Source organism: Aplysia californica, unplaced genomic scaffold, assembly GCF_000002075.1.
Source record: "Aplysia californica isolate F4 #8 unplaced genomic scaffold, AplCal3.0 scaffold00206, whole genome shotgun sequence".
NCBI lineage: Eukaryota > Metazoa > Mollusca > Gastropoda > Aplysiida > Aplysiidae > Aplysia > Aplysia californica.
In genome coordinates, this window is record NW_004797476.1 from 596,308 (window position 1) to 621,886 (window position 25,579).

Sequence of the window (25,579 nt, forward strand, 5' to 3'; positions counted from 1 at the left end):
ACCATTTTCGCCTTCACAGCACCCATTGTTAGTTTGATTCACGCCCAGAAAATATGTCATATTACATACCATTGGACTCTTAACTGATTCAGCCGGCAGCGCGGCTCACAGCAGCTGACTGTCTCCTGTGTTTTGACACAGAGCCGCTCCGAGAAGCTCTTATCGATTGCTCCCTTTCTTTGCGTCACTTTCCTCTCTTCTTTTTTCCTGACCGCTTACATTTCAACCCTTTTTTCTGTTGTTCTTGCATAGTATTTTTTATTCTGAACATTTCTATGTGCCACACATACGGTTTTATCCACCTGTGAGGCCACGAAGCTGTCGCAAATTATTTGCTTCGAGAGTCTAAATTATCTGCGGGCTGAATCAATTAAGAATATATTTGAAGGAAAAGAATGACATGTGGTGTAAACTTAAGTTATCCAATATTAGATAGGATTCTCTCAAAATAATAAGATGACATGAGAAGGATTTGTGGGAGAACAATTCTAAAACCTAAACTTTTTTCATGCCAGGGCTCTGATAGATTTGGGAAAGCCCACTGCAATGTGTCGCAGTGAGATTCTGTTACAGAGTAGGAATTTGTTTAGTGTGGGGAATTTTTGTCGTAGTTTTTTTTTTTTACTGAACATTGCATATTCTGAATGAGCACGGTTCCCTGCTCGAGGTATGTCCAGATTTAATGTCTTGTAGGTGTAGAATTTAACAAGACACACTCCCAAGTCACAAATAACTTTAGATGATGGTTTTTTCATTGCAGAGCTAATGTAACTTTTACACCATTGTCAACGTTATTTGTGAGAAGTTCACATGGATATATAACCATAATTTAAAATTATTTTTCACCCATATGGTGCAATAATGCATGTGCGACATATCAGAATTTTAACTCAATATTCCTACGCAGAGCTGACTTACATCAGTTTTAAGAGTAACATTTTTGAACGATGTGTAGTGTAGGAAATGGAGTTCTCATCACGGTTTTTTTATTAGTAGAGGCCGTACTGTTTTTCCATCCTGCAAAATGTAGACAGAAAAAGAGAGCGTCAATCATTTTGTGCTTTTGCCACTACCTGCTATATTATGTAGTGTTAAAAGTTATCTCCTATGATGTCAGCCGAAGTTTACATGGTATTTGTTTTAGCTTTTTGGGTTTTTTTATGTTGTTTGTTTTTTAACTTTTAAGAATTTGCAAGGTTTACAATTTTATGAATGCGTTGAACTGCTTCTACAATGATGGTTGCTCTGTCGTTATGAAACAGTGTTGTTAAATAGAAGAACTTTTCAGAATGTCAAAGGTTCCCAAATGGTAGTGTCTTTCATGACAGTGTGTTGTGTATGTCAAGAGTAAAGATCTGAAAAGTGGAGTAATGAATGAATATTTCACGAATTGTCATTCATTTGCCATTGTGCCTTAATGTCACATTCATTCTATGCTTATTTTTTCTTATTTTTTGCTTAGTTGTTGTTGCTGCTATTGATAATTGGCACACATTAGATGTTTTAAATTTTAGTTTTTCATATTTTTATTTTAAATTTGGTTTTGTCTAGACATTCTGTGCATTGTAGGCACACAGTTCATAATATTCAAGACTTCTGTACTTCATTTAATATCACACTCATTGCTTTGCCCTTGTTGAATGTTTGTCCCGCTAATCTTATGCTGGACTGTTGTTCGAGTGATTCTCTAAATTGCCAAGGAGGCCTTCTTGAATTTCGTTTGCTTAGATTTTTCATTTATGCCTATCCAGCCAACCCTGCGACCTGATTTTTTCCTGCTAGAGGTGGGTGTTTGACATTATGTGAGCTGTGTGCTATTTTGTACTAGCTCCAGTTTCTAACTTTTTATAAGTTTTTGTTACAGCTATCAGGACTGTTGACAAAAATCTTTCCCTTCAAAATTATTACGGTTAATGCCTGTGTTGGTAAAGTTTCAGTTTGTTATATTGTGCTAGCTCTTGCTCTGACAAATTGAAGCCAGTACTTTCAATGCTTTTATAGTGATGTACATCAAAACCAGAAAAATGGAGTAATACAAGATGAGGCTAAGTAAACTCTTGAATTCAATCAGAGGCCCAGAATGGTACCGTAATAAATGTTTGACCTTTCTTTGTTGAGGGGTGTGTGAAACCCGAACGGTTAGGATACTCTGCCTTTATGGGGCTGCAGAATCAGGAGAGGTGATCATGTTACTAATTCCCTGGGTTGTGCTATAATCTTGTCAGTTGGTTCTCTCTGGATCAGCGACTGCTGTCAACATTTTTTATCATAATATGCGTATCATGTGAGTGCATGTTCAATTGAGGCACAAAAACAAATTGTAAGAAAAAAATTTGCGTATGTTGTGGGTGAGAATGTGTAGGTATCCTCAGTGCCTGTTTTTCCTTCCTCATATGAACGATTCCGTACACCTGTGAGTACTAGCAGTGGCAGTGGCGTGGATTTCAATTCGACACTTGGAAAGGGCAAATAAGTCCGAAGTATGTCAGTCTCTTACTTTTCATTGTAGATAGATCAATGTGACAAAATGAGAGGAATCTTCTTTTTTTTTTTCGTTTGAGAGAGAAAAGAACTTAGAAATAAAATAGGAACCCATTTTGTTAACTTTAGAGAGGGATAAAAAAAATGTTTTTTTTGGGGGGGGGGGTTTTGGGAAGTAGGGTAATGTGAATCATGACGTCTTCTCTTAATTTGTAGAAGAAATATATTGGTTTGTTACCTCATGTCAGGGAGAGCAGCTCACATATTGCAATTTTGGGTTTTGGCGACAATTACTTTTTGACATATTCCGAGGTTCATTCTCTGTAAAAATCTCAGTTATGCGATTATTTTTTAAAACTACACTTTAATTTGAAATTCCTTTTATTGTTGTTTTATATAGAGGTGAAAAATCAGTGTTTGGCTCCTCCTGTAAAATTGGAAAAACTTTAGTTAATATAGTCATGTTGCTACCTTGCAATATGGCTCTGTCGTTTGTTTTCCTTTTCATTGTTACATCTATAGACAGATAGCCACTGATAGTGCCTAAAGGTGCATGCACTGTGCAATGACCCATGACTTCTTTGTTGATGTTGAATTCGTTTGATTTGCTGATAGTGATAGGTGTTTGATTTTGCTGAAGGGAATTTTGCTGGTTTATCGGTGTGCTAGTGGAAGATGTAGTTTTCCCCAAGTTTTTGTTTTACCCTAGGCACAAAGTCAAAGTGCAGGTGGTTAGTGGGCACTATTGGTAGGTCTTACTTCTTTACTTTCCCATTGTCGTTTCTGTCTGTCTGTCTGTCTGTCTTACTTTTTCCCAGCACTAAGTGACCCTTATTTATTGTGTCGATGTGATTCTCTATACTCAAACACACAAAGTGGAAGTGACTCCTTGCTGCCATGTGCCTGTTTTTCTCTCTCACAAGCACCTTGTGTTACATGTACCTGGGAAGCAGTTTTGACTCTACCCAAGAAACACACAAAATGCTTTCATTCGTCCACAAGCTGTTCAATTGTGCGGAGCCCAGAAAGAAAACTCTAACAGGAGAGAGACAAAAACTGTTTCATTCTTTTGATAATTGTACCTACGTTTCAGTACGTATTTTTTCGTGCTTTTTTTTTCTTTCAATATTTAGAATTTGAATTTCAGCAAAATGTTTTTGGAGCTTATGCAACCATTTCCACAAATTTGAAAACTGATTTTAAAAAATTGTGGGATTAACACATTTTAGCAGCTTGCCAATGATACTATATACATGATTTACATTCAGAACAAGAGCCCTTTGATTGGTGGCATCATTTAGGAATGTGGAGTAAGTGTGAGAGAGAAAGAGAGGGAGAAAGAAAAAGTGAGAAAGAAACAGAATGTCACTGGTATCGAGGTGGTGGGCAAGGGACTGCCACGTTGGTCATGATCATAGCACAAGTGTCAAAGTCATTTTTCGTGTTTTATCAAAGAGTCTACATAACAAGAGGGGCCACTTCTCTCTTTGAGCCAATTAAAAAAGTGTCCTCAAAATTCGGTGGCGCCCTCTTCACAAAAGCGCACCTTTTGCGAACAGAGTTACCCTACTTGAGTTTAAAAAATCAAAGTGAAACTAGCAAGTTTTTGAATAAATTTCGGAAGAACGCTTTTTTAAAATGGTTACACTGACAAAAAACCTCTTCCGGAGGAAAGGGTGATTGTTTTTTTCGTTTAATTTGACTTTAGAATGAAAGGCGAGAGGTCATTAAAATATAAAAAAACCTAAAACTCCGCACTGAACGAACCCGAACTGCTGATGAACAGCAGTCGATCTGCGCACGCAAGGAGGTGCTATTCCTATTCTTCTTCTGGAAAAACGAAAGAGAGCTTCAAAACAGACTGCAGCGCCATCTGAAGCAAAGAGCATACTTCCTGCGGACACTTTTTTGGCTGAGTGGCCCATCTTGTTATTTACTGTCTTTGGTTTTAGTTTTATGGAAGTGCATCATAGATACAATGTTAACTGCCTTTTTCACTTATATAAGTGAAATGACGAAATTCCTAGTTATATTGATAATTTCAGGTGAAGTGGAGTGTTTAGTGTTTGGCACCAAATAATTATGGTTCCCGTTTCCTTATGATAACAAACTCAAAACTCCCCCAAAAATGACTTATTCCCTTATGTTATTTCCGTGATGATATGCAACGTGGCTTATCCCTGTTTCAATAATATTATCATCTTAGGGTTGAGTCGATAATGCTGCAAATATGCATTTTCATGCTACATGTATCTTCAGACTGCATATTTTATTACATTTTAATGAGTGTAAATAAACATGTTTCCGATTTCTAATGATGTCTTTTGTTTTATCCATTTTGTTGTTCATTTTCTGTGTTTTAGAGTGGCTTGGAGGTTGAAAGGCCCTACTTATAGGTCCTACTTTTCTACTATCCCTCATTTGTTTTGGCTGGTGGAGGTTTTTTTTGGAGGGGGGGGGGGTTGGGTTTATTTTTTTTATTACAGTAACAGTTATTGTGTCAATGTCTCCTCTATACCAGACGGGCCAAGTACTCCGGTATATCAGAGCACTCCAATTTTTTGTTTTTGCCTATGGAAGAACCGCGATCAGATTTGATTAAAATATTTATTTTTTTCTTGAATTCTGTTTCCATCAGTCGTACTCATCGTAAATGAAGTTGCAACACACATTTTTATTTGTGTTTATTGCATGTATTTGCGATCTATACGTTTAATTCATCACAATCGATTCGTAATGTAATTTGAACCAACTGGAAGTCTGGAGACTCCGAAGCTTTTTCCCCAAACTCTGAGTTTTTGGTCATGGGAGGGTTGGCAGGTCTGCAATACTCAAAGTCAAGTTCTAGGGTGATTGGAAGAAAAGGTGACTGTGAATTCCTCCATAAATAATGAAGTAGAAACTTCTATATCTCTGTCCTGGGCCAAGCCACACAACCTACCGTGTCCATTTTGAAAGATCAGTTTTAAAATTTACATTTCACAAGCTGATGAAGATTTAATTAAAGGCTCTGTGGTGGGGAAAAAAAAGTTTTCTTTCTTTGAAATGAGTATCCTCTGAAACCAATGATATGATCAGGAGGTCCTTCTCAGAGACATAAGAAATGGAATAAGCAGGAAAGGTGTTTGTGTGAGACAAAGAGAGAAACTGACAATGAGCCTGGTAGAAATATATAAATAGGCATATCTCATAGTACACTTCCTCAGAATTACATATGTACAAAGTTCTATCTGACAGTCTTGGCCGTTTTAAGTTACTAAGACCATGAGATCAGAAACCAAATGTTCTATCTGCTCTATTAATATTAAAATCATAATTTACACCTCGGGGTCGTTATCAAGATATTAAAGAATTGCTTTCGAAAAAGCTTGACATGATATGAAACTCAAAATCTTTGATGTCAGATTTCTCAAAAGTAGGCTCTGAGCAGATAGAACTTTGTAATTCTGAAGTAGCGAGTATAGCCTACATGCTGTTGCCTGCCTTATTTATAAAGTTATCTTCCTGAAGTTGATAAATTATAAAGGCAGGAAACTGAAACAGTATGAATACTATGAGGTATGCCTGAAAATTCCAGTGGGTTTTTTAAAAATTAATTGTGTGTGATGTTTCGAAATGTGCCGTCACATTGTTTTTGGTCTGCTACTGATCACACAAAATAGATGTGTGACCGTTACGTCCTTAAAGGGAGGAGAAGCCAGTGTGGTCACACACGACGCGAGGAGAACAAAAAATGCGAACAATTCTAAGAAGGGGAGGGAAGGGGTACCTTTTGTCTAAATATAGTAACTGAGTTATTCTTGACTCGAGGCCTGATTGTGGTATTTCATTTAAATTTAGATCATTGATTGTGTGGGCTTGTTCGTCACGATCATCGGAAAGCTATCGTAAACAAATTTTATCAGATGCTATGTTTAGGACTGGCTACGAAAGCAAATTTGACTTCTTTGAATTTTTCATACTGCTGAGAGCTGTTGCTACAGGTATAGAAATCTACACGTCAAGATCAGCGTTGACACTGGTTGTTACAGACGCGAAAAATCGAGGCTGGAAGACTGGTAATTAGAGCCTTTACTTTTTAACTTTAGTCCTTTAGACTAGAGAGTGGACAGAAACTGGTAGAACTAAATGTAGAGTATTAAAATTGATATGAAAATTAATATGAAAATGACTTTTGGATAAAATATATCTCCCAATCTTGTCGAATGGTGTCTGCTATAAGAACAGATTGCTTTCTATCGACCTAGGCCTAGACTAGCATCTATTGACTATTGGGGAAAGGCAAAGATTTTTTTTAACGTTTTTTATTGTTTTTTTTTTTCTAGACCTACATTAGATCTATTCATATTTGGAATACTTGGTAGATCTAAATCTAGGGCTCCCATTTTCATTTTGTAGGCTATTATATATATAGAAGAACACTGTATAACTCTTTCTGAACTGGGAGGCCCAAGACATTTTTAATGCATTAAATAAACTTGGGTAGGCCTATTCCAGGAGCATCAACCTTTTATAGTTTATTTCTTAAGTTTAAAAAACCATCAGCAAAACGGTCATTTCTAAGACCGACAATTATTAGGATAAAGAAGTTTATATTTTAAGACCAGATGAAATGAAAATAATATGATCACCGAAGTATTGGTGTTCCTTCGAGCGATTCTTCTTAAAAAATTAAATAACTTAAAGTTTAAGAGAGCTTATAAAATTTGCAACAAGTACAAAGTAATTTGTATTAAATGGATAAAATGAACAAAAAAAGGGCTTAGATATACAGTACCTGAGTATGAGACAGGGGTGGAAGTAAAATATTAACATATATGTTCCATCCCAGCTTGAAATACCTTTTTATCATATTATGTGGGTTATGAGCTCTCTTTTCTCAATTAAGATATATACAGTGGAAACCATATATAACAGGCCCGGTAATAACAGGGATCCGGTAATAACAGGGATTTTTTATATCCCCGTTTTTTCCTGCTCTTTGTCTCTATTAAAAGTTATCGGCAATAACAGGGCCTCATCGCAACCCAACCGGTTATAGCAGGGACAAAGGCTCGTTACAATGTGTAAAAAGTAAGAGAGAGAGAGAAAGTAATGCAGTGATGGAGCAAGCCCACGCAAGCCATGCCACTGCAAGCACACGCAGCATGTGAAGCGAGAGGGGGCTGTGGTGTGCTGCAGACTTCGATCTAGCCCGATACCTAGCAACACACACGCGTAATGTGTCACCAATGATGTCAAGCGCACGAGAAAATGCCTTTCAATTGACAAAAAATACGAAATAATCCAGGGTGTTGACAAAAAGCAAGCTCCACTGGCAGAGATTTGTAATCAGTTCGACATTCCACAAGGGTCGATTCACACCATTATCAAGGATAGAGAGAAGATAGTGGCAGCATACTCCAATGGAAAGTTTGCACTGGAGTGAAAGAAGATGAGACTACCCGATGCAGATGCTGTGGACCAAGCTCTTCTGATGTGAGGCAATGGAGAAAGTTGGTGCCAAAACCCCTGTTCGTGGGTACTTGTGGCAAAGGAAAATACCTAGGAATAAGTACAGATGGATTAGTCCACAAATTCTCACTTTCCTTGCATTTCTGATTTAACAGGGATCTGATATAACAGGACATTTTCTCTACTCCCACCATCCCTGTTATATCAGGTTTCCACTGTATGGTAAAATCAGGATGCATGAATGATATACCATCATCCATGAATGCTGTTGGCCCCAGAGAGTATGGAGACCATGGGTGTGTTTCACAGCGTTATTTAGTTCAGAATGGAGACCTTAAGTAGACTTTTACTGAAGGCCTTAAAAAATATCACATGTAGATGTAAATAATAATACAAATCAGATAAAAATGAAAATTATTGAAATGGTAGCGGATCAGTTATTATATTTTCAAAAAGACTTATTTTAGATTGTTTTCTTCTCACCCACAGTCTGAATGGGTCAAATGATAGAAGATCTATGCAAAATAAAGTACAATCGAAATTGTGACTTTGTCCAAGACGGCCACCCACTGTCAACGAGAAAAATGATAAATAGACCTATGGACATCTTACGCCGTCTCATTGTAATAAATTATTTTTTTACTGTAAAGGGAAAATAGGGGGATGGCTGATTGAACAGGAGATTATATCTTAGATGACCGTAAGAGCAGGTTCAACTATAATGTGCACGCAAAATTTTGTGACAGCAAGCAGAACACGAAGTGAATTTGTCGTTCATTCAATTCCTTTTTAGATTTGTACCTGTGACGTACATCGGAAAGCAACCCTTCAATCTCGATTCTGCCATCATGACTGTGGGATGGAAAACCCTAGATGTTGGTGAAAAGGTAAGCTGAAGCATTCCTAGAGTCATAATGTTTTTAATGGAGACTCAAATTTTTTAGTTTTAGGAGAGGGTCACAGGCCAAGTTGAGGTTATAGACTTTGTCAAAGGGGAATAGACCGCTGCTTTGCTTTGCCAAATTTTACCTGCCTTCCGCCCTTTTTTCACATGGGATTGGGTCACAGGGCACACATACCCAAAGTCTACTTGATTAACAACAACAGCAACAGCCGCAAAAACAACAACCACATCAGCAACAGCAACGACAACAATCTGTGTTCTGTGTACAAAGAAAATATCTGACCTCCTTCAGTGTCAAGTGACATATATAGTAGCCTCTTGTTGTCTATAATTTTCATCAAAAGCTCATGCTCATGACCTAGAAAATACCATGTACCAGAATAATAGTTTTCACCCGCCATGAGGGTCTGTCTGGCTGCCCTCTGTGGTATCGAGCCATATCAGAGGGATATGATACAGACTTTCTGCAGCACACACTGTGTTATCACAGCTCAGTTATCTGCCCAGTGCTTGAGAATGAAAAGAAGTTTTTGTTACCAAAGTTCTTTGGATTATATATTTACTGTTTGAGGAGAAGTTAGACCTGATAGGTTTATTTTGTTCCTTACAAACGAAAAAATGTTGACAATGATTTTTTTAAAAATAGTTGTTGAAAGCCTCATCACAAGCTATTGTAACCTGGCAGCAAAAGATTTGGAGAGAGAGTTAGAGACAAAGAGATTAAGAGAGAGAGAGAAAGAGAGAGAGAGAGAGAGTTGTTTTGCTGTTGATCCAGAAAGAGAGAGAGAGGGAGAGAGAAAGAGAAAGACTGTTTTTGTTATTGATCCAGAAAGAGAGAGAGAGAGAGAGAGAGAGAGAGAGAGAGAGAGAGAGAGAGAGAGAGCGCAAAAGAGACAGATACCTACTTATAAAAAAACAAGTAGGCCCTATTTATTTTCTTTTTTTTTTATGTTCTCACAACAGGCTCTCATCTATAGCAAAGATGGCAGCTACAGGGTTGAAGAAGGACCTCAGAGAGTAAGTTGAAGATTAGATTCTTTTCTGCTTTCATCTGACATGCTGCTCAATTTTAGGAAAAAAGACAGAATTAGAAATTAAGAAACTTTTGATATATATGGCTACAATCATCTTTTCAGAAGGAAAACTTCAACTGCATAATATGAAACAATATAATATGCTGCTGAAATATATTGAATGTGAAAGATGAACCATCACAGGACATGATTGTCCACCACTATTTATGTGCTATAATGGTGCCACTACGTAGCTGCTGAGAACATTATATTTTCATTTCTCAATTATAGCAGTCCTTTTCTTTTAGAACAATTTTTTTTTCTACTCTTTATATTGTAAGCAAGGTATGCCACTTCCTGAAAAAATATTTTCCTCAACTATTTATGCACTTTAACACAGATGTTGCAGACAGTGATGTTAAAAAATTTTGTTTCATCTCTCAAATTGAGGAAAGGAATTATGCATCTTTGCTAAAATTATGTCTCCTATTTTTATTGGGCTTTTTTTCTGACTGTTTTTGAATGCCTTGCTGCTGGACAATTGCTTTAAATCGTATGTTTTAAAGATTCCCTTTGTTTTTGTTTTGGTTTTTTTGTATTTTTTAAAACAAATCTTTGTAATTCTAATTACCAAAGTTATGAAGTCAATATACCAAATTGTTTGTGGGGTTTTTGTGGGCGTTTTTTTTTTTCAGATATTTCTCTTCCGTGAGACTTTCAGGTCAATGTCTTCTTATTCAGCCAGCCAAAAGGAATACCTTGTGGTTAAGTTCAAGGATGGAAGAGTTCAGAATCTCAGAGGGTAAATATATATATTTTATTGTTCACCAAAGCTAGTCACTTGTTGTTGAGGTCATTTTGAAGGAGGAAAGGGATTGGATAATCTGAATCACCTTTACTTTTTTTTTTCATCATTTCAAGAAATTGGGACGGTATGTGTGCTGTGCTTTGGTGCTGGTTTTGTCCTGGAAATGTATACGTCAAAGTATTTAGGTAAAATAATCGTGTGATATAAATGTTTCAAATGTTATTGCTGAATGTAAGTTCCTAGTTCTCAGACATGATAGACACTGACATTGATTTCCTTTTGCAGACTTTTGTAACAAGTAGATATGATTTTAAAAATGAAATTAAGTTGTCATTTGGTAGTTAGCGCCACAGACAATCAGTAGGCCTATGTATATAAGTTTATGTCACTCTGTGTATATTTTCTTATTTTCTTCTGTTTATTATAAGCCTATTGTTTCATCTATTTGTCATGGAAAATTTCTCAAGATTAACCTGATTTCCTTCAGGCCATGCACTGCACACTTTAACGAGGTGATCCACTTGTCAATCAAGGTCAAGGACATGGTGTCACTGAGTGCAAATGAGGCTTTAGTTGTTTACAAACAAGACGACGCAACAAAAAATGTGTTGCGGGATGTACTGCTGGGGCCTTCATTAATCATGCTCAATGAAAATGAATGGTGAGTACAAAATGATACTTTAACTCAACTCTCCTGCGTGGTATAGCCATATGGCCTTATACTTAAGTTCTGGTTAACCCCTTTGTTGCCCTGTGACATACTTAATGCATTGCCAAAATACAATAGAACATGACTATAGTGGCACCGGCTGCAGCGGGACCATCCCTACAGCAGGACCTTACGGGAATCCCCCTTTTTTTCTATGCAAACTCAATCACCTGTGCTCAGGTTTACGGGGACAAGGAAAGGCCCGAACTTGAATACAGCAGGAGAGATCAAGCAAGCTCTAGCTGGGGGAAGGGGGTTGGGGGGCTGTAGGCGGGATCCGAACTGGCAGTCAGCGGTGTGGCATTGTGATTGGTCAGTCCAGTGATGAGGGAGGTGGGGCAGGCGGCAGAGAGAGATGGTGTGGAGAGACGCGTTACGTGAGCCACTGATGTGCCATAGCCTAGACGTGCAGTATAAGAGCGTATAGGCCAAAGCCCTAGGCCTAGGCCAGACCAAAAGTAAAAGAAGAGAGCGTGTAGTGTGTGATTTCTGATTCATTGAATTGGGATTGTTGATGCTCAGGCATACACACGCATCCGTTTCACCAGTTCTACAGAAGGCCTACCGGTACGATAGACAGCACAAGCAATGAGACCAAGAAAAAGATGGCTTCCAACAAAGACGCAAGGAAAATCAATGTTTTTCACTCGAAATAAAGGCGAAGATAATCAACAAATTTGACCAGAAAAGGAAGACTAATTAAAAGCGCAAATTTGTGTTATATGAAAGGGAGGTAATCATGTAGATTTTCAAAAAAATTTCTGTAATTCCCCTTTGCATTCCTATAATAATGGGAACTTGCCTGCAGCTGGATTTTTTTTCTAGAACCAAAAGTTCCGCTATAGCCATGTTCTACTGTACGTAATTTTTATCTAATTGTGCCATACCATGCTTATAAAACGGTACATGTACATCCCATTTACCATCTGGCTCTAATTTTTCTGTACAGAAATTTAGCCACAAGTGCAGCTTGGATTCACATTCAAGAATAAAGAATGCCCTTATCTGTACCAAATTTGCGAGCTTTAGTTTACTGCTAGGCTTGCAGAGATTGATAAACACATGTCTAGTCTTCCATATATGAACCCATGCTCTATCAAAACATGAACATCAAAATGGCTTTGAAAGGCCACAAATTTCACCTTTTGACTTAGATTTTTTTTCAGAGTTTTTCAAAATTGGTTAGATGGGGAACACAGGGAATTAGGAAATTGAGAAAAGTGATTCTATCAGACTCGCGGTCCGATTAAGTCAGAAGTGGGCTGGATCTAGACAGCGAGTCCACAAACACTGAGACATTGGACAACTGTCCTGGTTAACACTTTCCCGCGCATCTCGTCTATCAGCGATGTTTACCTCCCAGTTTCTTTGGATTTTCCCCACAATGCCTTTGCCTTTGATGGCCTGAAGGGTTTTTACTGTATGAGCCTTGTGATGGCAAAGTGTTAAGAAGCTTCGTTGAAAATCATTGCTGACAGTAGGAACACACATCCCCTGACAATGAAGGGGTTAAAATGCTACTTTGTTTTCTGTGTCTCTTCCAACCCAAGGATGACACCACTGCACAATAACTCCCTTTACTGGCATATATTCAAAGTCCGCCTTCCAAGGGACATACAATTCAAAATTACATTTTTGACTCTTATAGACAGAGCACATGTTGTCGCTGTAGGATTCTAGACAGCTGTCCCTGAAAATGCGTTTTTTGTTTTTTTGCTTGAAATTCTGACTTTCATCACACAACACATTGTATAAAAGTAACTTTCAGCCAGATTAACCTATCCAAATATTCACTACAATGCTGGATTCTGGACAAATAAACTGTGCTTTTTTAATTTTTTAAGTCTCTTGTAAAATTTAAATATCCAGAAACCAATTTAGGCATTTAGAATCCTGCAGCGACAATATGCAAAATGTTTCTTCCTGTAAGTTCATTTGCCCTATAACAATACCTTTTGTGCACTTATTAAAACAGGGCTGCCCATCGTTACAATTTTTCCACTTCTTCAGGCTCCATTCATTCTGCTGGCATGGCACTGACCCAAACAACAAGACAAGAATGGTGCGAGGGATTGACCAGTTCACTGTTCTCAAGATCATCCCAGATCAGTTTTATTACAATGTGAGGAAACATCACAGTTTTATTTAATGTACCAATGGCTTTCTATTATTTTTCTTTTCAAGACAAATAATTTAATACGTGAAGACAGTCCTGTGGTATTTGGTTCTTTTTTTTTTAATTGTAAAAGGTTTACATGCCCATAAACACAATATCATTCTTGTAGAAACATTATTCCTTGACCCCTTGTGCCAGGGCCAATCAGGGCTGTATGGGATAATAATACATCCCAGCAAAAAGATGAAAATACATGTACATTTTAAACTATCTCAAGTAGTGAGAATTGAAAGTCTTTTGTTGGCAAGTGTATGTTTGTATTTGTTCTAAACAAGAGAAGTAAGTTTATTTAGTGTTTAAGGCCATTGGCCCACATCACAACATATAAAACACTCATTTGTTAAATAAAGTTTCCATAAAATGAAAAAGTACAGGTTGTGCACTTATCTCTTATCATAGGTTAAGCATTACATATTTCTGTCACTGGGCCGAGTCAGGCTGTGAGGAATTAGCAATTTCCTTTGATGGTCAAAATTTGAGCAATAAGAAATTATGTGAAATTTATCTTCCATTTCATGAGAGTTACACCTCTCACATAAGGTCAGAACAAAGGAAAAACTGGTGATGCCCCCTTCTCGTACTGACTAAAAATTTAGATCCAAAGATATTTCTATTTCTTTATTGTTTATAATTCATTACTGTATTACTTGAATAGGTCCAACACAAAAGACTCGCAATCATGCATCTGTCAAAATGTGCCTGCGGTCCTGTTTTTTTCTTCTTTATCTTTGTAAGATATCTCTCGAACTATGGATCTCTCGAACTACAGAGGCCGGTCCTGACGAATTTGAGCTATCCATGCTTTACTGTATATCAGTTTTTGTGTTCTACTCCTGAAATATTCATTTAGTAGGAATTTTAGAAAGGTTTCATATTTTTGTGTCATAACTGTTTTACAGTGAAGATTTTTTTTTTTTAAATGACTGCACTTTTGATATCACTAGTTCTTCCCCAGTAGTTTTCAATTGTATTTCAAGATTGAATGGCTTCTTTTGGCTTTACCTTTGAAAGGTTGATGAAGTGAGGACAGCTGATGATGCCTTGCTCAGAGTGAAACTCATGATGTTTTACGAACTGACAGACATTGAGGAAATGGTAAGTGAAGTTGCCTTCTCTCGTTGAGGGATATTTACGTTACTATTGTATGAAAATTCTTTTTTAAATGTAGGTATTTGTATATCCTCATTAACACAATTTAGATCATTTAGGAAGCAGGCTCTTTCCCAGCCTGTCAGGGCCTATCTAGGCTGAGAGGGACATAATGCCATAATGTCCCAGTAGAAAGACTAAGGTATTCAATGGAAGAATGGAACTCAGGTCTTTGGCACACAACAGCGAAGCGCCTAACCACTACAACACAAATGCTGATTTACCATTGTCTGTGGAGGATACTTTATGAAATATTTTCTTCTAAAAATGTGTTTTTGTATTCCTTTTATCTTTTGAAAAGCAGAGATGTAAATAGTCTGCAATTTGATCAACAGTAGCCCATCTCAATCACCATTATAGTATAGTGCCAGACACAGTTGTTCTGTGCATTGGGAATGGTGTATTTTTCTCTGTATTTACTTTAATGATTGTCCTTTGTCTTGCTCTCTGCCATACAAGTCTCGCAAAAAACTGAAACCCTGAAACGCAATTTGGGGAATCTCCGTTGATTAATTTTCTAGTATAAGTTCATAGTGTTTATACTAACAAGATATTTCAAGATCTTGTCCTGGAAACTTTTTTTCCTCTTGAATGTTGTCAAAGGTAGGTAACCAAACAACAACAAAAAATAAATGTATTTCAGGATTGTAGATGAGAGTATCTGTCCACCTGGGCTACTTGGAAATGCTGGTATAAAAATTACTTGTTTGCTTTTCTCTTGAATGCCACACACAAGGACTGACATAATCATTTACGCCTTGATGCCATATACTGATTTTATTTTTTTTAATCCTTCAAGCTTAACATGCAAAAAGTACTAGTTCTTCAGGTTATTGATGTTTTCATGGTTTATATTTCAGCTCAACACAACTAAAGATCCTATTGCAGATTTTATCAAGTACGTTTCCATTGCTTTTCTTTGTGTATTTTTAATTGTGTGAAATTTTAGTGTTTGTCTGCTTCCTGAAAATGAAATACAGTCAAACCTGCTCTAAATGCTACCTGTCCAAGACAATCACGTGTACAAACAACCCTCTCCCACTTCCTCCATGGCATTTTTTGCCATGATATAATGACACTGTCCAAGCAACCCACCCAACTAAGAGTATGTCTCCTTATGCGCGATGTGGCGTCATGTCGCACGCTGTCCTTGCCGCTCCAAAATCAATCAAGTAAGATTATAATGAACCTGTCTCCTTACACGTGTTGCGATGTCTAGCCGCCTACGACCATCGCCTGCGATCGGTCCATGTAGCGATCGAGACTTCGTCGCTTGTGACAGACTGGGGGTGTGACAGGTTTAAAGCATCACCATTGGTCAAAGTACCTAACCCAGGAGTGCCGGTCGACACGCCGTGTGTGTGGTGTGTGATGTGGTTATGCATAAGGATACATACCTTGCGACTCATCACTAGCAACTGCCGAGCACGAAATGATGTCGTGCCGCACATAAGGAGACATAGGCTTAGACAACAACTTTTCTCCTCAACAATGGATGAACAGTACTCTTGGACAATTTGACTGTTATCCTGAAGGAAAAGTTTGTCTCCCCTGAGTAAGCAAAGCAAAGAGGTTCACCATGAGAACTTAAAGAAGAGAAATGAACAAGAAATTCTCTCTGATGAATATGTTTTCCAGTTCCCTGAGTATTCATTTAAGGGCATACAATGCATTTTTGTGCCTTTGTATGTGCGTATCTCTGAATACATGTGTGTGTGTGTGTGCTTGTGTATGTGTGTGTGTGTTTGTGTGTAAGTGTATGTGGGTAAGTGTATGTGGGTCTGTGAGTTTTGGGTGTATCAGATAAATAGAAAAAGAAAGAGTTTTTATACAATGTTTTTTTTTCTTCTTTTTTTGGCTCTAAATCTGTATTGAATATCGTTTCTCATCTTTTTTTAATTGCAGTTGTCTGTGTGCCGATGTCATCACCTTTGCATCAAAGAAAACGTAAGAGCTTTTATCATATCTTTCTTTCTGAGTCACAAGATGTATAGTCTTGTATGAGGACCATTTGTTTATTTGTTTCTATTGATTAAGAATTAGTAGTGTCGGTAGCTTAATGGTTAGGCTACCAGACTTGTCATCATCAGATTGCGGGTTCGGGGGTTGGAGCCTCAGCTCGGTCCAACGTTGTGTCCTTGGGAAAGGCACTTTACACAATTGCCCAACTTGGCTCGGTCCTTTCGGATGTGGACTCTGAACTGAAAGGTCCCACCTCTTAAATAACCTAATAGTGTTGATAGGGGGGTTAAATCCATACCATTTCACCATTTTTGATTAACTCTTTTTATCTGGGCTACGAGTATACTCGTAACGAGGACCAGTCCGGGCTACGAGTATTCTCGGAACAGCGATACGGTCACGCCAAAGAAGCTAGTTCTGCTTGTAATTACCAAAATACGCAAATACGGCGATGCTAGCTCTGCCTGAATATTTTAATTTTCCAATGAACAGTGGTTTCTTTGTTTTTGATGAGTGTAGAAGCTTGAAAGTTGTCTCGAAAACGCACATTCATGACCGACGAAGTACTTTTTGAAGTGGCGCTGGGTTGTGAGGGGAATGATACTAATTTGATGAAAGTGGCTCTGAAATAAATGCCGTAAATTCCGTTTTGGATGATAAGAAACAGGACTTAGACTCATCTAATAGCGATTCCGATCATGGTGAAGGGGTCAGTACTGGAATTTGTGCTCGATGGGTAGGGCTAGATCTAGATCTATAAAATCCAATGGGACGTCGTGGGCGTGGCAATCAGGGTCAAGTTCAAGGGTGGAATACACCTCAAAATCTACATTGTGCTATTGGTGTATTTCCTAACCACATACATTTACAAAAACTACATTCAATTTCTAACATAACTGCCAAATTTCCTTAACACCTTAGAGTAAATGTAAGAAATATAGCACTTTGAACTATACGCACTGACTTCCGACTCATACGACGCGGCAGCCCCAGGACGGGTACAGAGTCCATGGGGGTACGGCTAGGATAAAAAGAGTTAACTCTGTAAGCCCTAAGTCTTTTCCACCGTTTTTCCAGAGTTTTTTTCTACAGCCACCTAAACCTGATGCACTATGTCTCATTATAACCCCAAAAGCTTGCCTCTAACTTCTAAATAGCGGAAACAAAGTCTTAGTCCTTACTAAAAAACTTTGTTCGGGAATAGTTCCGAAAAACAAGCAAAAACTAGCACTAAATAAAACGAAGCAGTTGTCACTAGTACTGGACGCTCCCAGCGCCCGATGGGGTTCAAAGAGTGAAGGATTCTCTTTAATATACTTTGACCTCTTATGTGAACAGATATAATATCGTCAGTGTCGTAAGTAATCCATTGAAGTCCATTTGGGTACTTTTTACAGCACAGGCAAAAACTGGTTTTAGTTGTATTGTTCCTATCAGGAATCATAAGAAGCAAGAAAACTGGAAGCATTTTGGTGATGTTAAAAGGGGCATCTCTGATAAAGCTTTGGGAAGGTGTAGAAGTAGAATATTTTCAAAATTTGGACTTTAGTAGATTGCTTGTGACAGCAGCGATATATACAAGTGAGACAAAGAAGTTAGGAAAAATGGTTGGGAGGTTATTAAAGTATGGAAACATTGATAGAAAGGTTCAGAGACTCTTGTGTTTACCTTTTAGCTGAAAGATGGCTCAAGACAAAATGAAAAAGACTACACTGTATAACTTGCAGGTTCAGATAATGCAAGTGTTGTAAATAGGCTATCTGCATGCTTTGATAATAGCTTCAATCATTTATTGTAATGTTGAGTAAATCTAAGAAAACATTATGAATATGTCTTTTTCTAACTCAATCCATAATGAATATTTTTACCTGGAAAATCTATTAGCTCATTTACACTACTCTGCCTTATGAGTGTTGCAAGGAAAGCAGTAGTGGGTTGGTGTAATTTTGTCCTAGGTCTGGCTTAATCTTCCACAGTCACACTTTAACATCAGATATTTGGGCAGAGAGTATGAAAGTGTACATAAGTACTGTATTATTTTCACATTTCAGCTATGAAGAATTTATTGAGACAGCAAGTGAACTGAATGACTTGAAGAACTTTCCACAACTTACTGAGCGATGTGCAGTGATTGGCTACGTTGTGACGAAAGTAGCGTTCCGCGGATATTTTGCCCATGACAAGCTGCAAAAGATGCATGACATGATGAGTAAGAAGCGGACAGAGCTCCAGATGAAGGTAAACTTGAAGACAGGCAATATCATTGTGATGTTCAGTTAAACGTAATACAATATAACACGGATAGGTCAAACACAGAGGACTCGAAATCACGCATCTGTCGAACTGTGCCTGTGGTCCCGTTTTTTCTTCTTCTTTATCTGAGTTATATGATTCTCCTCTCGAACTATTGAGGCTGGTCCGGATGAATTCGAGCTATCTGTGTTATACTACAATTTTTTTTTATGATACCTGTTTTGGTTACAGTTAAGTGCATGGGCATTTCATAAGTATTTTTTGTTCTTTCGTATGTTTTAATAGTTGGACAGTACAAAATATTAAAATGTATGTGTAAGTTTTTATTTAAGCTACTATAACTAGAGTTTCAAATTGGTTTATTTTTACTTTTAAATCTGGTCAGTATCATTTCAAACTGCTGTAAATAATTTGTACAGCATTTGTTCATTCAGTGCGAAGCGCTACCGTGTTGAAAGTGGTGAGCTCCCTTTCTATAATGAACAGTTTTGTTATGGTTGCATATAATTATGTCAATTCAGAAAAATGCCATAAAGAAAAAACTATTCAAGTAATTATTTAAAGAATTTTAAAATCTTATTGCTGAATAAATTGTCTGACGACATATATATTGTCATTGGTCAAGTGGATAGATGCCCAAAATGCAAGTACGAGTAGACTGTAGAAAAAAGGTGCTTGCCCCGTTGTTGTGATCGGCTAGCGGCTGGGTTGGAGTCAAGATAGATATATCTCTTCACCATTTGAATATCTCTTGGGAGTCCCTCACTGCAAATAATCAAAGTAGAGACATTTAGTTTTTAAAAAGGCATCAATGCAAAAGTACACCAAATCAATCAAAGGTGATTGGCTCAAATTCCTTTTCAGGTGCTACTAACTAAAATGTCTTTAGACCATTCCCAAAGGGGGGACATTAACATGTTCTCATGCACATTAGAATTGTGAATGGGCTAATTCATCAATGTCATGCTCATAACTGTGCCTGAACTGCAATGAGGAACTGCTGCTTTTTCTTTCCTAATCATTACTCTCGTCAAATTCCTCTATTTCTTTTGTATGTATGTCACACTGTTGTGACCCGCTATTTCTGGGGTGCCTTGATAGTCGAAGCAGACTTTGTGCTGTTGAAGCTAGAGAGTTGAGTAGAGTAAGCCAGATTCCCTGTATGGACTTCTCTGTTGACATCCACCCCTTGGCGCACATATGACCTTATGCAGTTGCGCGCGCCATAAAAACTCTACTAAAGCTAAAACTAAAATAATATGTGTCACGATGTGATGGAATCAGGTACTTGTCAATTTTTGGCCTGTGGATTTATTGGTATCATATGAAAGCTTATCCATTTTACTTGCTTTCTATGAAAAAAACACCTCTCAATCTTGAATAGAAGTCGAAATATTTGCGATTGAAGTAGGTTGGGGTAGCATGGTTTCAGAGGTAAAATTGTGGAGAAAATGGTCGCCAACGTTTTGCAACTTTTACAGCTTGAGAGTCCTTGACAACTGAAATTCTACATATTTTGTGCCATTAATCAATGTTTTTCAATAAAATTCACATGGAAATGTGTTTTTATATGGACATAAAAGGTGTTGACCAAAAAACAAAAATTTGATTTAAATTGCCAAACTGGTGGGAAAATGCCCGTTTTTTTCGATTTCATTATTTTGATGAGTGCCTGATTTCACCACAATGCCTCACATATTTCCTCGACCTTTTCTTTCGTTTAACCCTTTGAGCCTTGACCTCCTGAGGCTACTGTGCCCCTCTGCCTGAGCTCCTGAGTGATATATTGTGGTAGGCCTACTGACATTTATAAGATCGTCAGAATCACTTTCCATATCCCACTCAGGTTAATCCTCGTCATTCCCAGCATCTATTTGTAATTCAGAAAGGTCTGCAAAATTGATAACATCCTGAGATATAAACGCTGTTTTCCGTGCCCATTTTGCCCCTGATGGGCCAGGTTAGAGATACGGTCTCGCACACCGGTGAACAGGTGGTTAGGCATACAGGCAGTTTAATGCACCACCAGTCTGTTTTCTTTTAATTAGGTTTTACGGCGCTGGCAACTGCATAAGGTCATATGAGCGCCAAGGGTGGATGTCAACAGAGAAATCCAAACGAGGAACCAGGCTTATTTTGCTCACCTCTCTAGCCTCAACAGCGCAAAGTCTGCTACGACTATCATTGCACTCTAGAAATAACAGTTCACAAGAGAGTGACAAACATACAAAAGAAGTTGAGGAAAAATTACGATAGTTAGGATGAGGAAAGAAAAAGCAGCAGTTCCCCCTCTGTTATCCCATCACAGTATGAGCATGACAGCGATAAATCAACCCATTTACAATTCTACTGTCTCTTAAGAACATGATAATATCCCCCCTTTGGGAATGGCCTAAAGACACTTCAGTCAGTTGCAAGAGGGTCTACAAGAGGCAAGGGCTCAAAGGGTTAATGAATAACACCAAGATCTAGCTATTGACTTGGACTAAGAGGGAGAGAAGAGCCTACTCGTCAGTTGCATGTGGACAATCTGCCTGTTTTGTAATTCTTATCTATTGCATTGAATGAGTTAACTGAGGTGGCATCGGTAGCCTAAGTGACTCGTAATCATGAGATTGTGGGTTCAGGGGTTCGAGTCTCAACTCTGTCTGATGTTGTGTCCTTGGGAGAGGCACTTTACAAAAATTTCCCACTTAGCTCTGTCCTTTTAGAGATGGATGTTAACTCGGAGTTCCCACCTCTGAATAACCTAATCGTCTTGATAGGGGCGTTAAACATATACCATTTTTTGAGTTAACTGCGAGAGTCGTTACTGTGATGAAAAGATAGTGCTCATGGTGTTGGTTTCTTCACATCTGTTGCAGTACGAGAAAGAAGTTCAGGAGCAATCACTGAAGGACTTGAAGCTGGAAGCGGAAATTGAGAGGCTGGAACAAGGTGAGAACCTATTTCTTGTGGCTTAATCATAGCTCTGAGTTGGGATGAAAATGACATGAAGCTGACATTTCTTGTGAACTTTGAGGGAGTGGAGATCTGTCTATTTGACTCGTCAAGCATTCTTCATTTGAAGGAAGCATCAAACGGAATCAAGCTCTGCCATTTTTGGCTCATAACTTTTCTGTGATGCTTGATTATTTTCACAACCAAGTATCTGAACATTTCACTTTTTCTTGCAAATGTTCTTTCAATTGGATTGTTCGAAGTGCACGTGGGAGATTTTGTTTTTCAACAGATTTGACTGATCATCACTTTTGATAAAGTCCCTTGGAGTTGAATATGTAACAAGAATGTCATAACCCTTGAAAGATGTTTGTACACAGTATCATATCACATGTCAAAGAAAAATAAAATCTGATCCCATGTAATTAGTAATAATGAGTAGCAGTAGTAGAGGACTTAATCTCTGAAAAGTTTATGATTCGTATAGTTTTTTTTGTTGCTTCTACCATAGAACTTCTATGTATGAGTAACCAACTGAATGTCAGTGTGTTAATGTGACTTGATTGCATTCTCTAGATTCGAGTATTGGTACAGGACAGTGTATGTAGAATATATGAGACATATATTTTTTAACGTTACAAATACATGACTTACCAGATTGCATGTTTTTTCAAGGAATGGATGGGATCCCTTACATTTTTTTTTTAGTGTTTCCTTTTTTATTGTATTGTACAGAACAAGAATTGGAACTTCAAAAGCTGATTCACAATCAGAAAATGGAAATGTGAGTAAGAGACTGAACATTCTTGAATGAAATCTCTGTTGAATATTGTACTGGAAATTTGACAATGAAAACAATATATCAATTTATGATACGAACTTATGTGTCTCCATTTTTCAAATTTCCTGTTTAAAACAGTGTCTTTTGTCTTCTTCCTTTGCCTCCTCCTCTGGGCTCCTGACTCTTTCTGCAGCCTTTCTACTGCTACTCCTTGGCTCCTTCTTACCGCTGTCTTTCAGCCACACCCATGATCTTATGAGAGGTAAGATCTAACACCTAGCCTTCTCTGATAAGGGTGAAAAATCTCGGAGGCCGCGTGTGCAAGTTGCACACATTAAAGATCCCTTGGTGGTCCAAAATCGATAAAGAAGGCTTTGGCCACCACCCGAGCAAAATTCAGAATTTCCTACCGAACTGAATATGTTTAATGTGTTCTACGCGCTCGTATGATATTATACAGTTGCAAGCGCCGTTAAACACTTACCAAAAAAAAGTATTAATTACAGCATATTCTGTTGACAGAGATTCTCTGAAACACAAGCTGGAGCTAGAGAAGACCAGCAGACTTCGACTCATAGAAGAAAAGACTCTGGAGGATAAAGCCAAATTGAATGTAAGTCTTATTGCTGTTTTCTGATTTTACAGTCAGATGTGGCAATTGACAGTTAGTAATAACTAAACAGATAAGATCGGAAAAGAGAAGATGCATGTTACAGTTCCCCCAATGGAAGAAATTGACGGAATCAACGTTTATGAAACTCAAAAGTATTTCCTCTCATTCATCCGTCTTGCATCTTTCCCTTATCCAATGTTACGCACCATCCATTAGTTTACAATGCGTTTCCTCTAGCAATTCCTGTTTGTTAACATAGGCTACACCATAACTGTTTTCTCTCATAAACATGCTATGTTTCAAGTTGGTTCGTGGTTTGTTGTAATGAAAATGTTTTAGAAAATGCACCTCCACCTAAATATGAAGGTTCATGTCTTTTTAAAATAACTCATCGGTGTTCTTTTACACCCCATTGACACAGTGGAGATTATTGAGGACATCGGCTGTGGCCTCAGGCCCTACCTGTCAGGGCCAACCCAAGCTGAGATGTATACATAATCCCAGAAGAAAAACTGAGTTGGGGAAATCACATGAGAATCGAACTCGAATCTTCTGTGTGTGGTAGTGAAGTGTCTAACTACTACACAATATGCTGGATATGCCTCTATACTCTATGAATTTACACCTTCTTGCTGCCAGTAGCTCCAGTTCTAATGTTGTTGGTTTTTTCCTGTCCTATCTGCAGGCACAAATAGCAAAGGAGCAGCTGGAGGCAGAGCACCTACACAGTTTACACGGTCTGGGAGTCAACATCACCGACCTTCTCGTGTCTCGTGCTGGCCGTCCAGAAAAAGTCACCAGTATCGTGGCGTCTAAGGGCGGCGCTGCAGTGCACATACACCACAACGATCTGGCACTGAGCGGTAATGTGCTGAGGACTGGAGAGACGGCAAAGCCTTCGGAGACCCTGTTGTAAAAAGCTGCAATTTCTTATACTACAGTATAACACAGATAGGTCGAACATAGAAATTTCTAAATCATGCGTCCATCCAATTGTGCCTGCGGTCCCATTTATTTTTCTTCTCTATCTTTGTAAGAAAATTACGCAAAGCTCGAACACAAACACAGAATAGTTGAATTAATTACCGCACCATAGAGGTCTAAAGTCTATGTCCTTTGAGGTCACTTGAGACAAAATAATTATTATAATTATTTTTTTTACGGAAAAAGGCAAGGTCGGGAAAATACCACCTTCACTCCTCTACAGAAGCAGCTAGCTGTTCTATTTATAGTGCACTGCTCGACACACATGCCCAATGATTATCTAGCTAGGCTTGTGTGGAGGGGGCGAGAGGAAGGGTTGTGCATCACATGACCTATTGTTTTGCCCCTAAAGTTGCAATCTTTGTTGCTTCCCTTGATTCTCTGACACAGTCGATGCCATAACACTGTTCACGTATCCCTGGAACTACCAAGGCCGGTCCTGACGAATTGGAGCTATCTGTGTTATACTGTATGTTGTTTAGTTTACAAGTGTTGTTGTGCAATCTAAGAAATATATAGACAGTGCTGTGCTGGTTCATGGCTGTTTTTATTAGTATTTTTTATTGTTTTTTGTAAAGGCATTTACCCTTGATGTAAACAGGCTCTTCTACAATTTTGTATTTCCTCTAAGAGTCTCATCCAACTGATTCTTCTTCTTCTTCACCTTTTTTCATTTGCGTGCTAGATCTCAGGGGTAGTGGAGTGCTGATTCTTCAACCTGCAGTGCAACTGATTTTTAAGTATGTGACCGTTTATCTTCATTTGTAGGGCCTTCAGACAGCCACATTCCAATTTTGAAGGTACTCAATATAATTATGTAAGATCAGGGGTGTGGCTGAAAGACAGCAGTAAGAAGGAGCTAGGTAACAGTAAAAAGAGTAATGAGTGAAGGAGAGAGGAGCCTAGAGGAGGCTGGGGGTGGTGGAAGAAAGTGGAGAAGAAAGTGGAGAAGAAAGGGGAGATGAAAGTATCATATAATATGACAGAACCGGACTAGAGAACAGGGAAAAAAGTTAAATTTTTAGAGAAGAAAATGCGTTGCATCGTTATGAAATCGAGCATTTATCAAAATAATCAAATTGAAGAAACTGGCATTTTCCACCCGTTTGGTAATTTTCATCAAACTTTTAGTGGGCTCAACACCTTTTATGGCCATTTAAAAACACATTCTGAGTGGATTTTACTGAAAATGTTGATCAAGGGCACAAAAAAAATGTTAAGTTGCAGTTTCCAAGGAGATTTAAGCTTTGGAAGTCATCAAACTTTGATGGCCATTTTCTCGCTAATCTTACCTCTGACACCCGGCAACCCCTTTATCCTCCGATCGCAAATATGTTGAATTCTATTCAAGA

The 25,579-nt window shown here is 38.1% G+C and overlaps 1 protein-coding gene across 1 annotated transcript; it reads left to right on the forward strand.

Moving 5' to 3' along the window:
- Positions 1-6,081: 6,081 nt before the first annotated feature.
- On the forward strand, positions 6,082-25,358 carry LOC101862874. Its single transcript, XM_005099222.3, has 14 exons — positions 6,082-6,539; positions 8,729-8,822; positions 9,803-9,856; positions 10,548-10,654; positions 11,148-11,321; positions 13,380-13,491; positions 14,557-14,640; positions 15,555-15,592; positions 16,600-16,641; positions 18,708-18,894; positions 21,774-21,846; positions 22,585-22,633; positions 23,153-23,243; positions 23,929-25,358. The coding sequence occupies exons 2-14, from the start codon at positions 8,784-8,786 to the stop codon at positions 24,157-24,159; spliced, it is 1,281 nt and encodes a 426-aa protein (XP_005099279.1). The 5' UTR covers positions 6,082-6,539; positions 8,729-8,783; the 3' UTR covers positions 24,160-25,358.
- Positions 25,359-25,579: the final 221 nt, after the last annotated feature.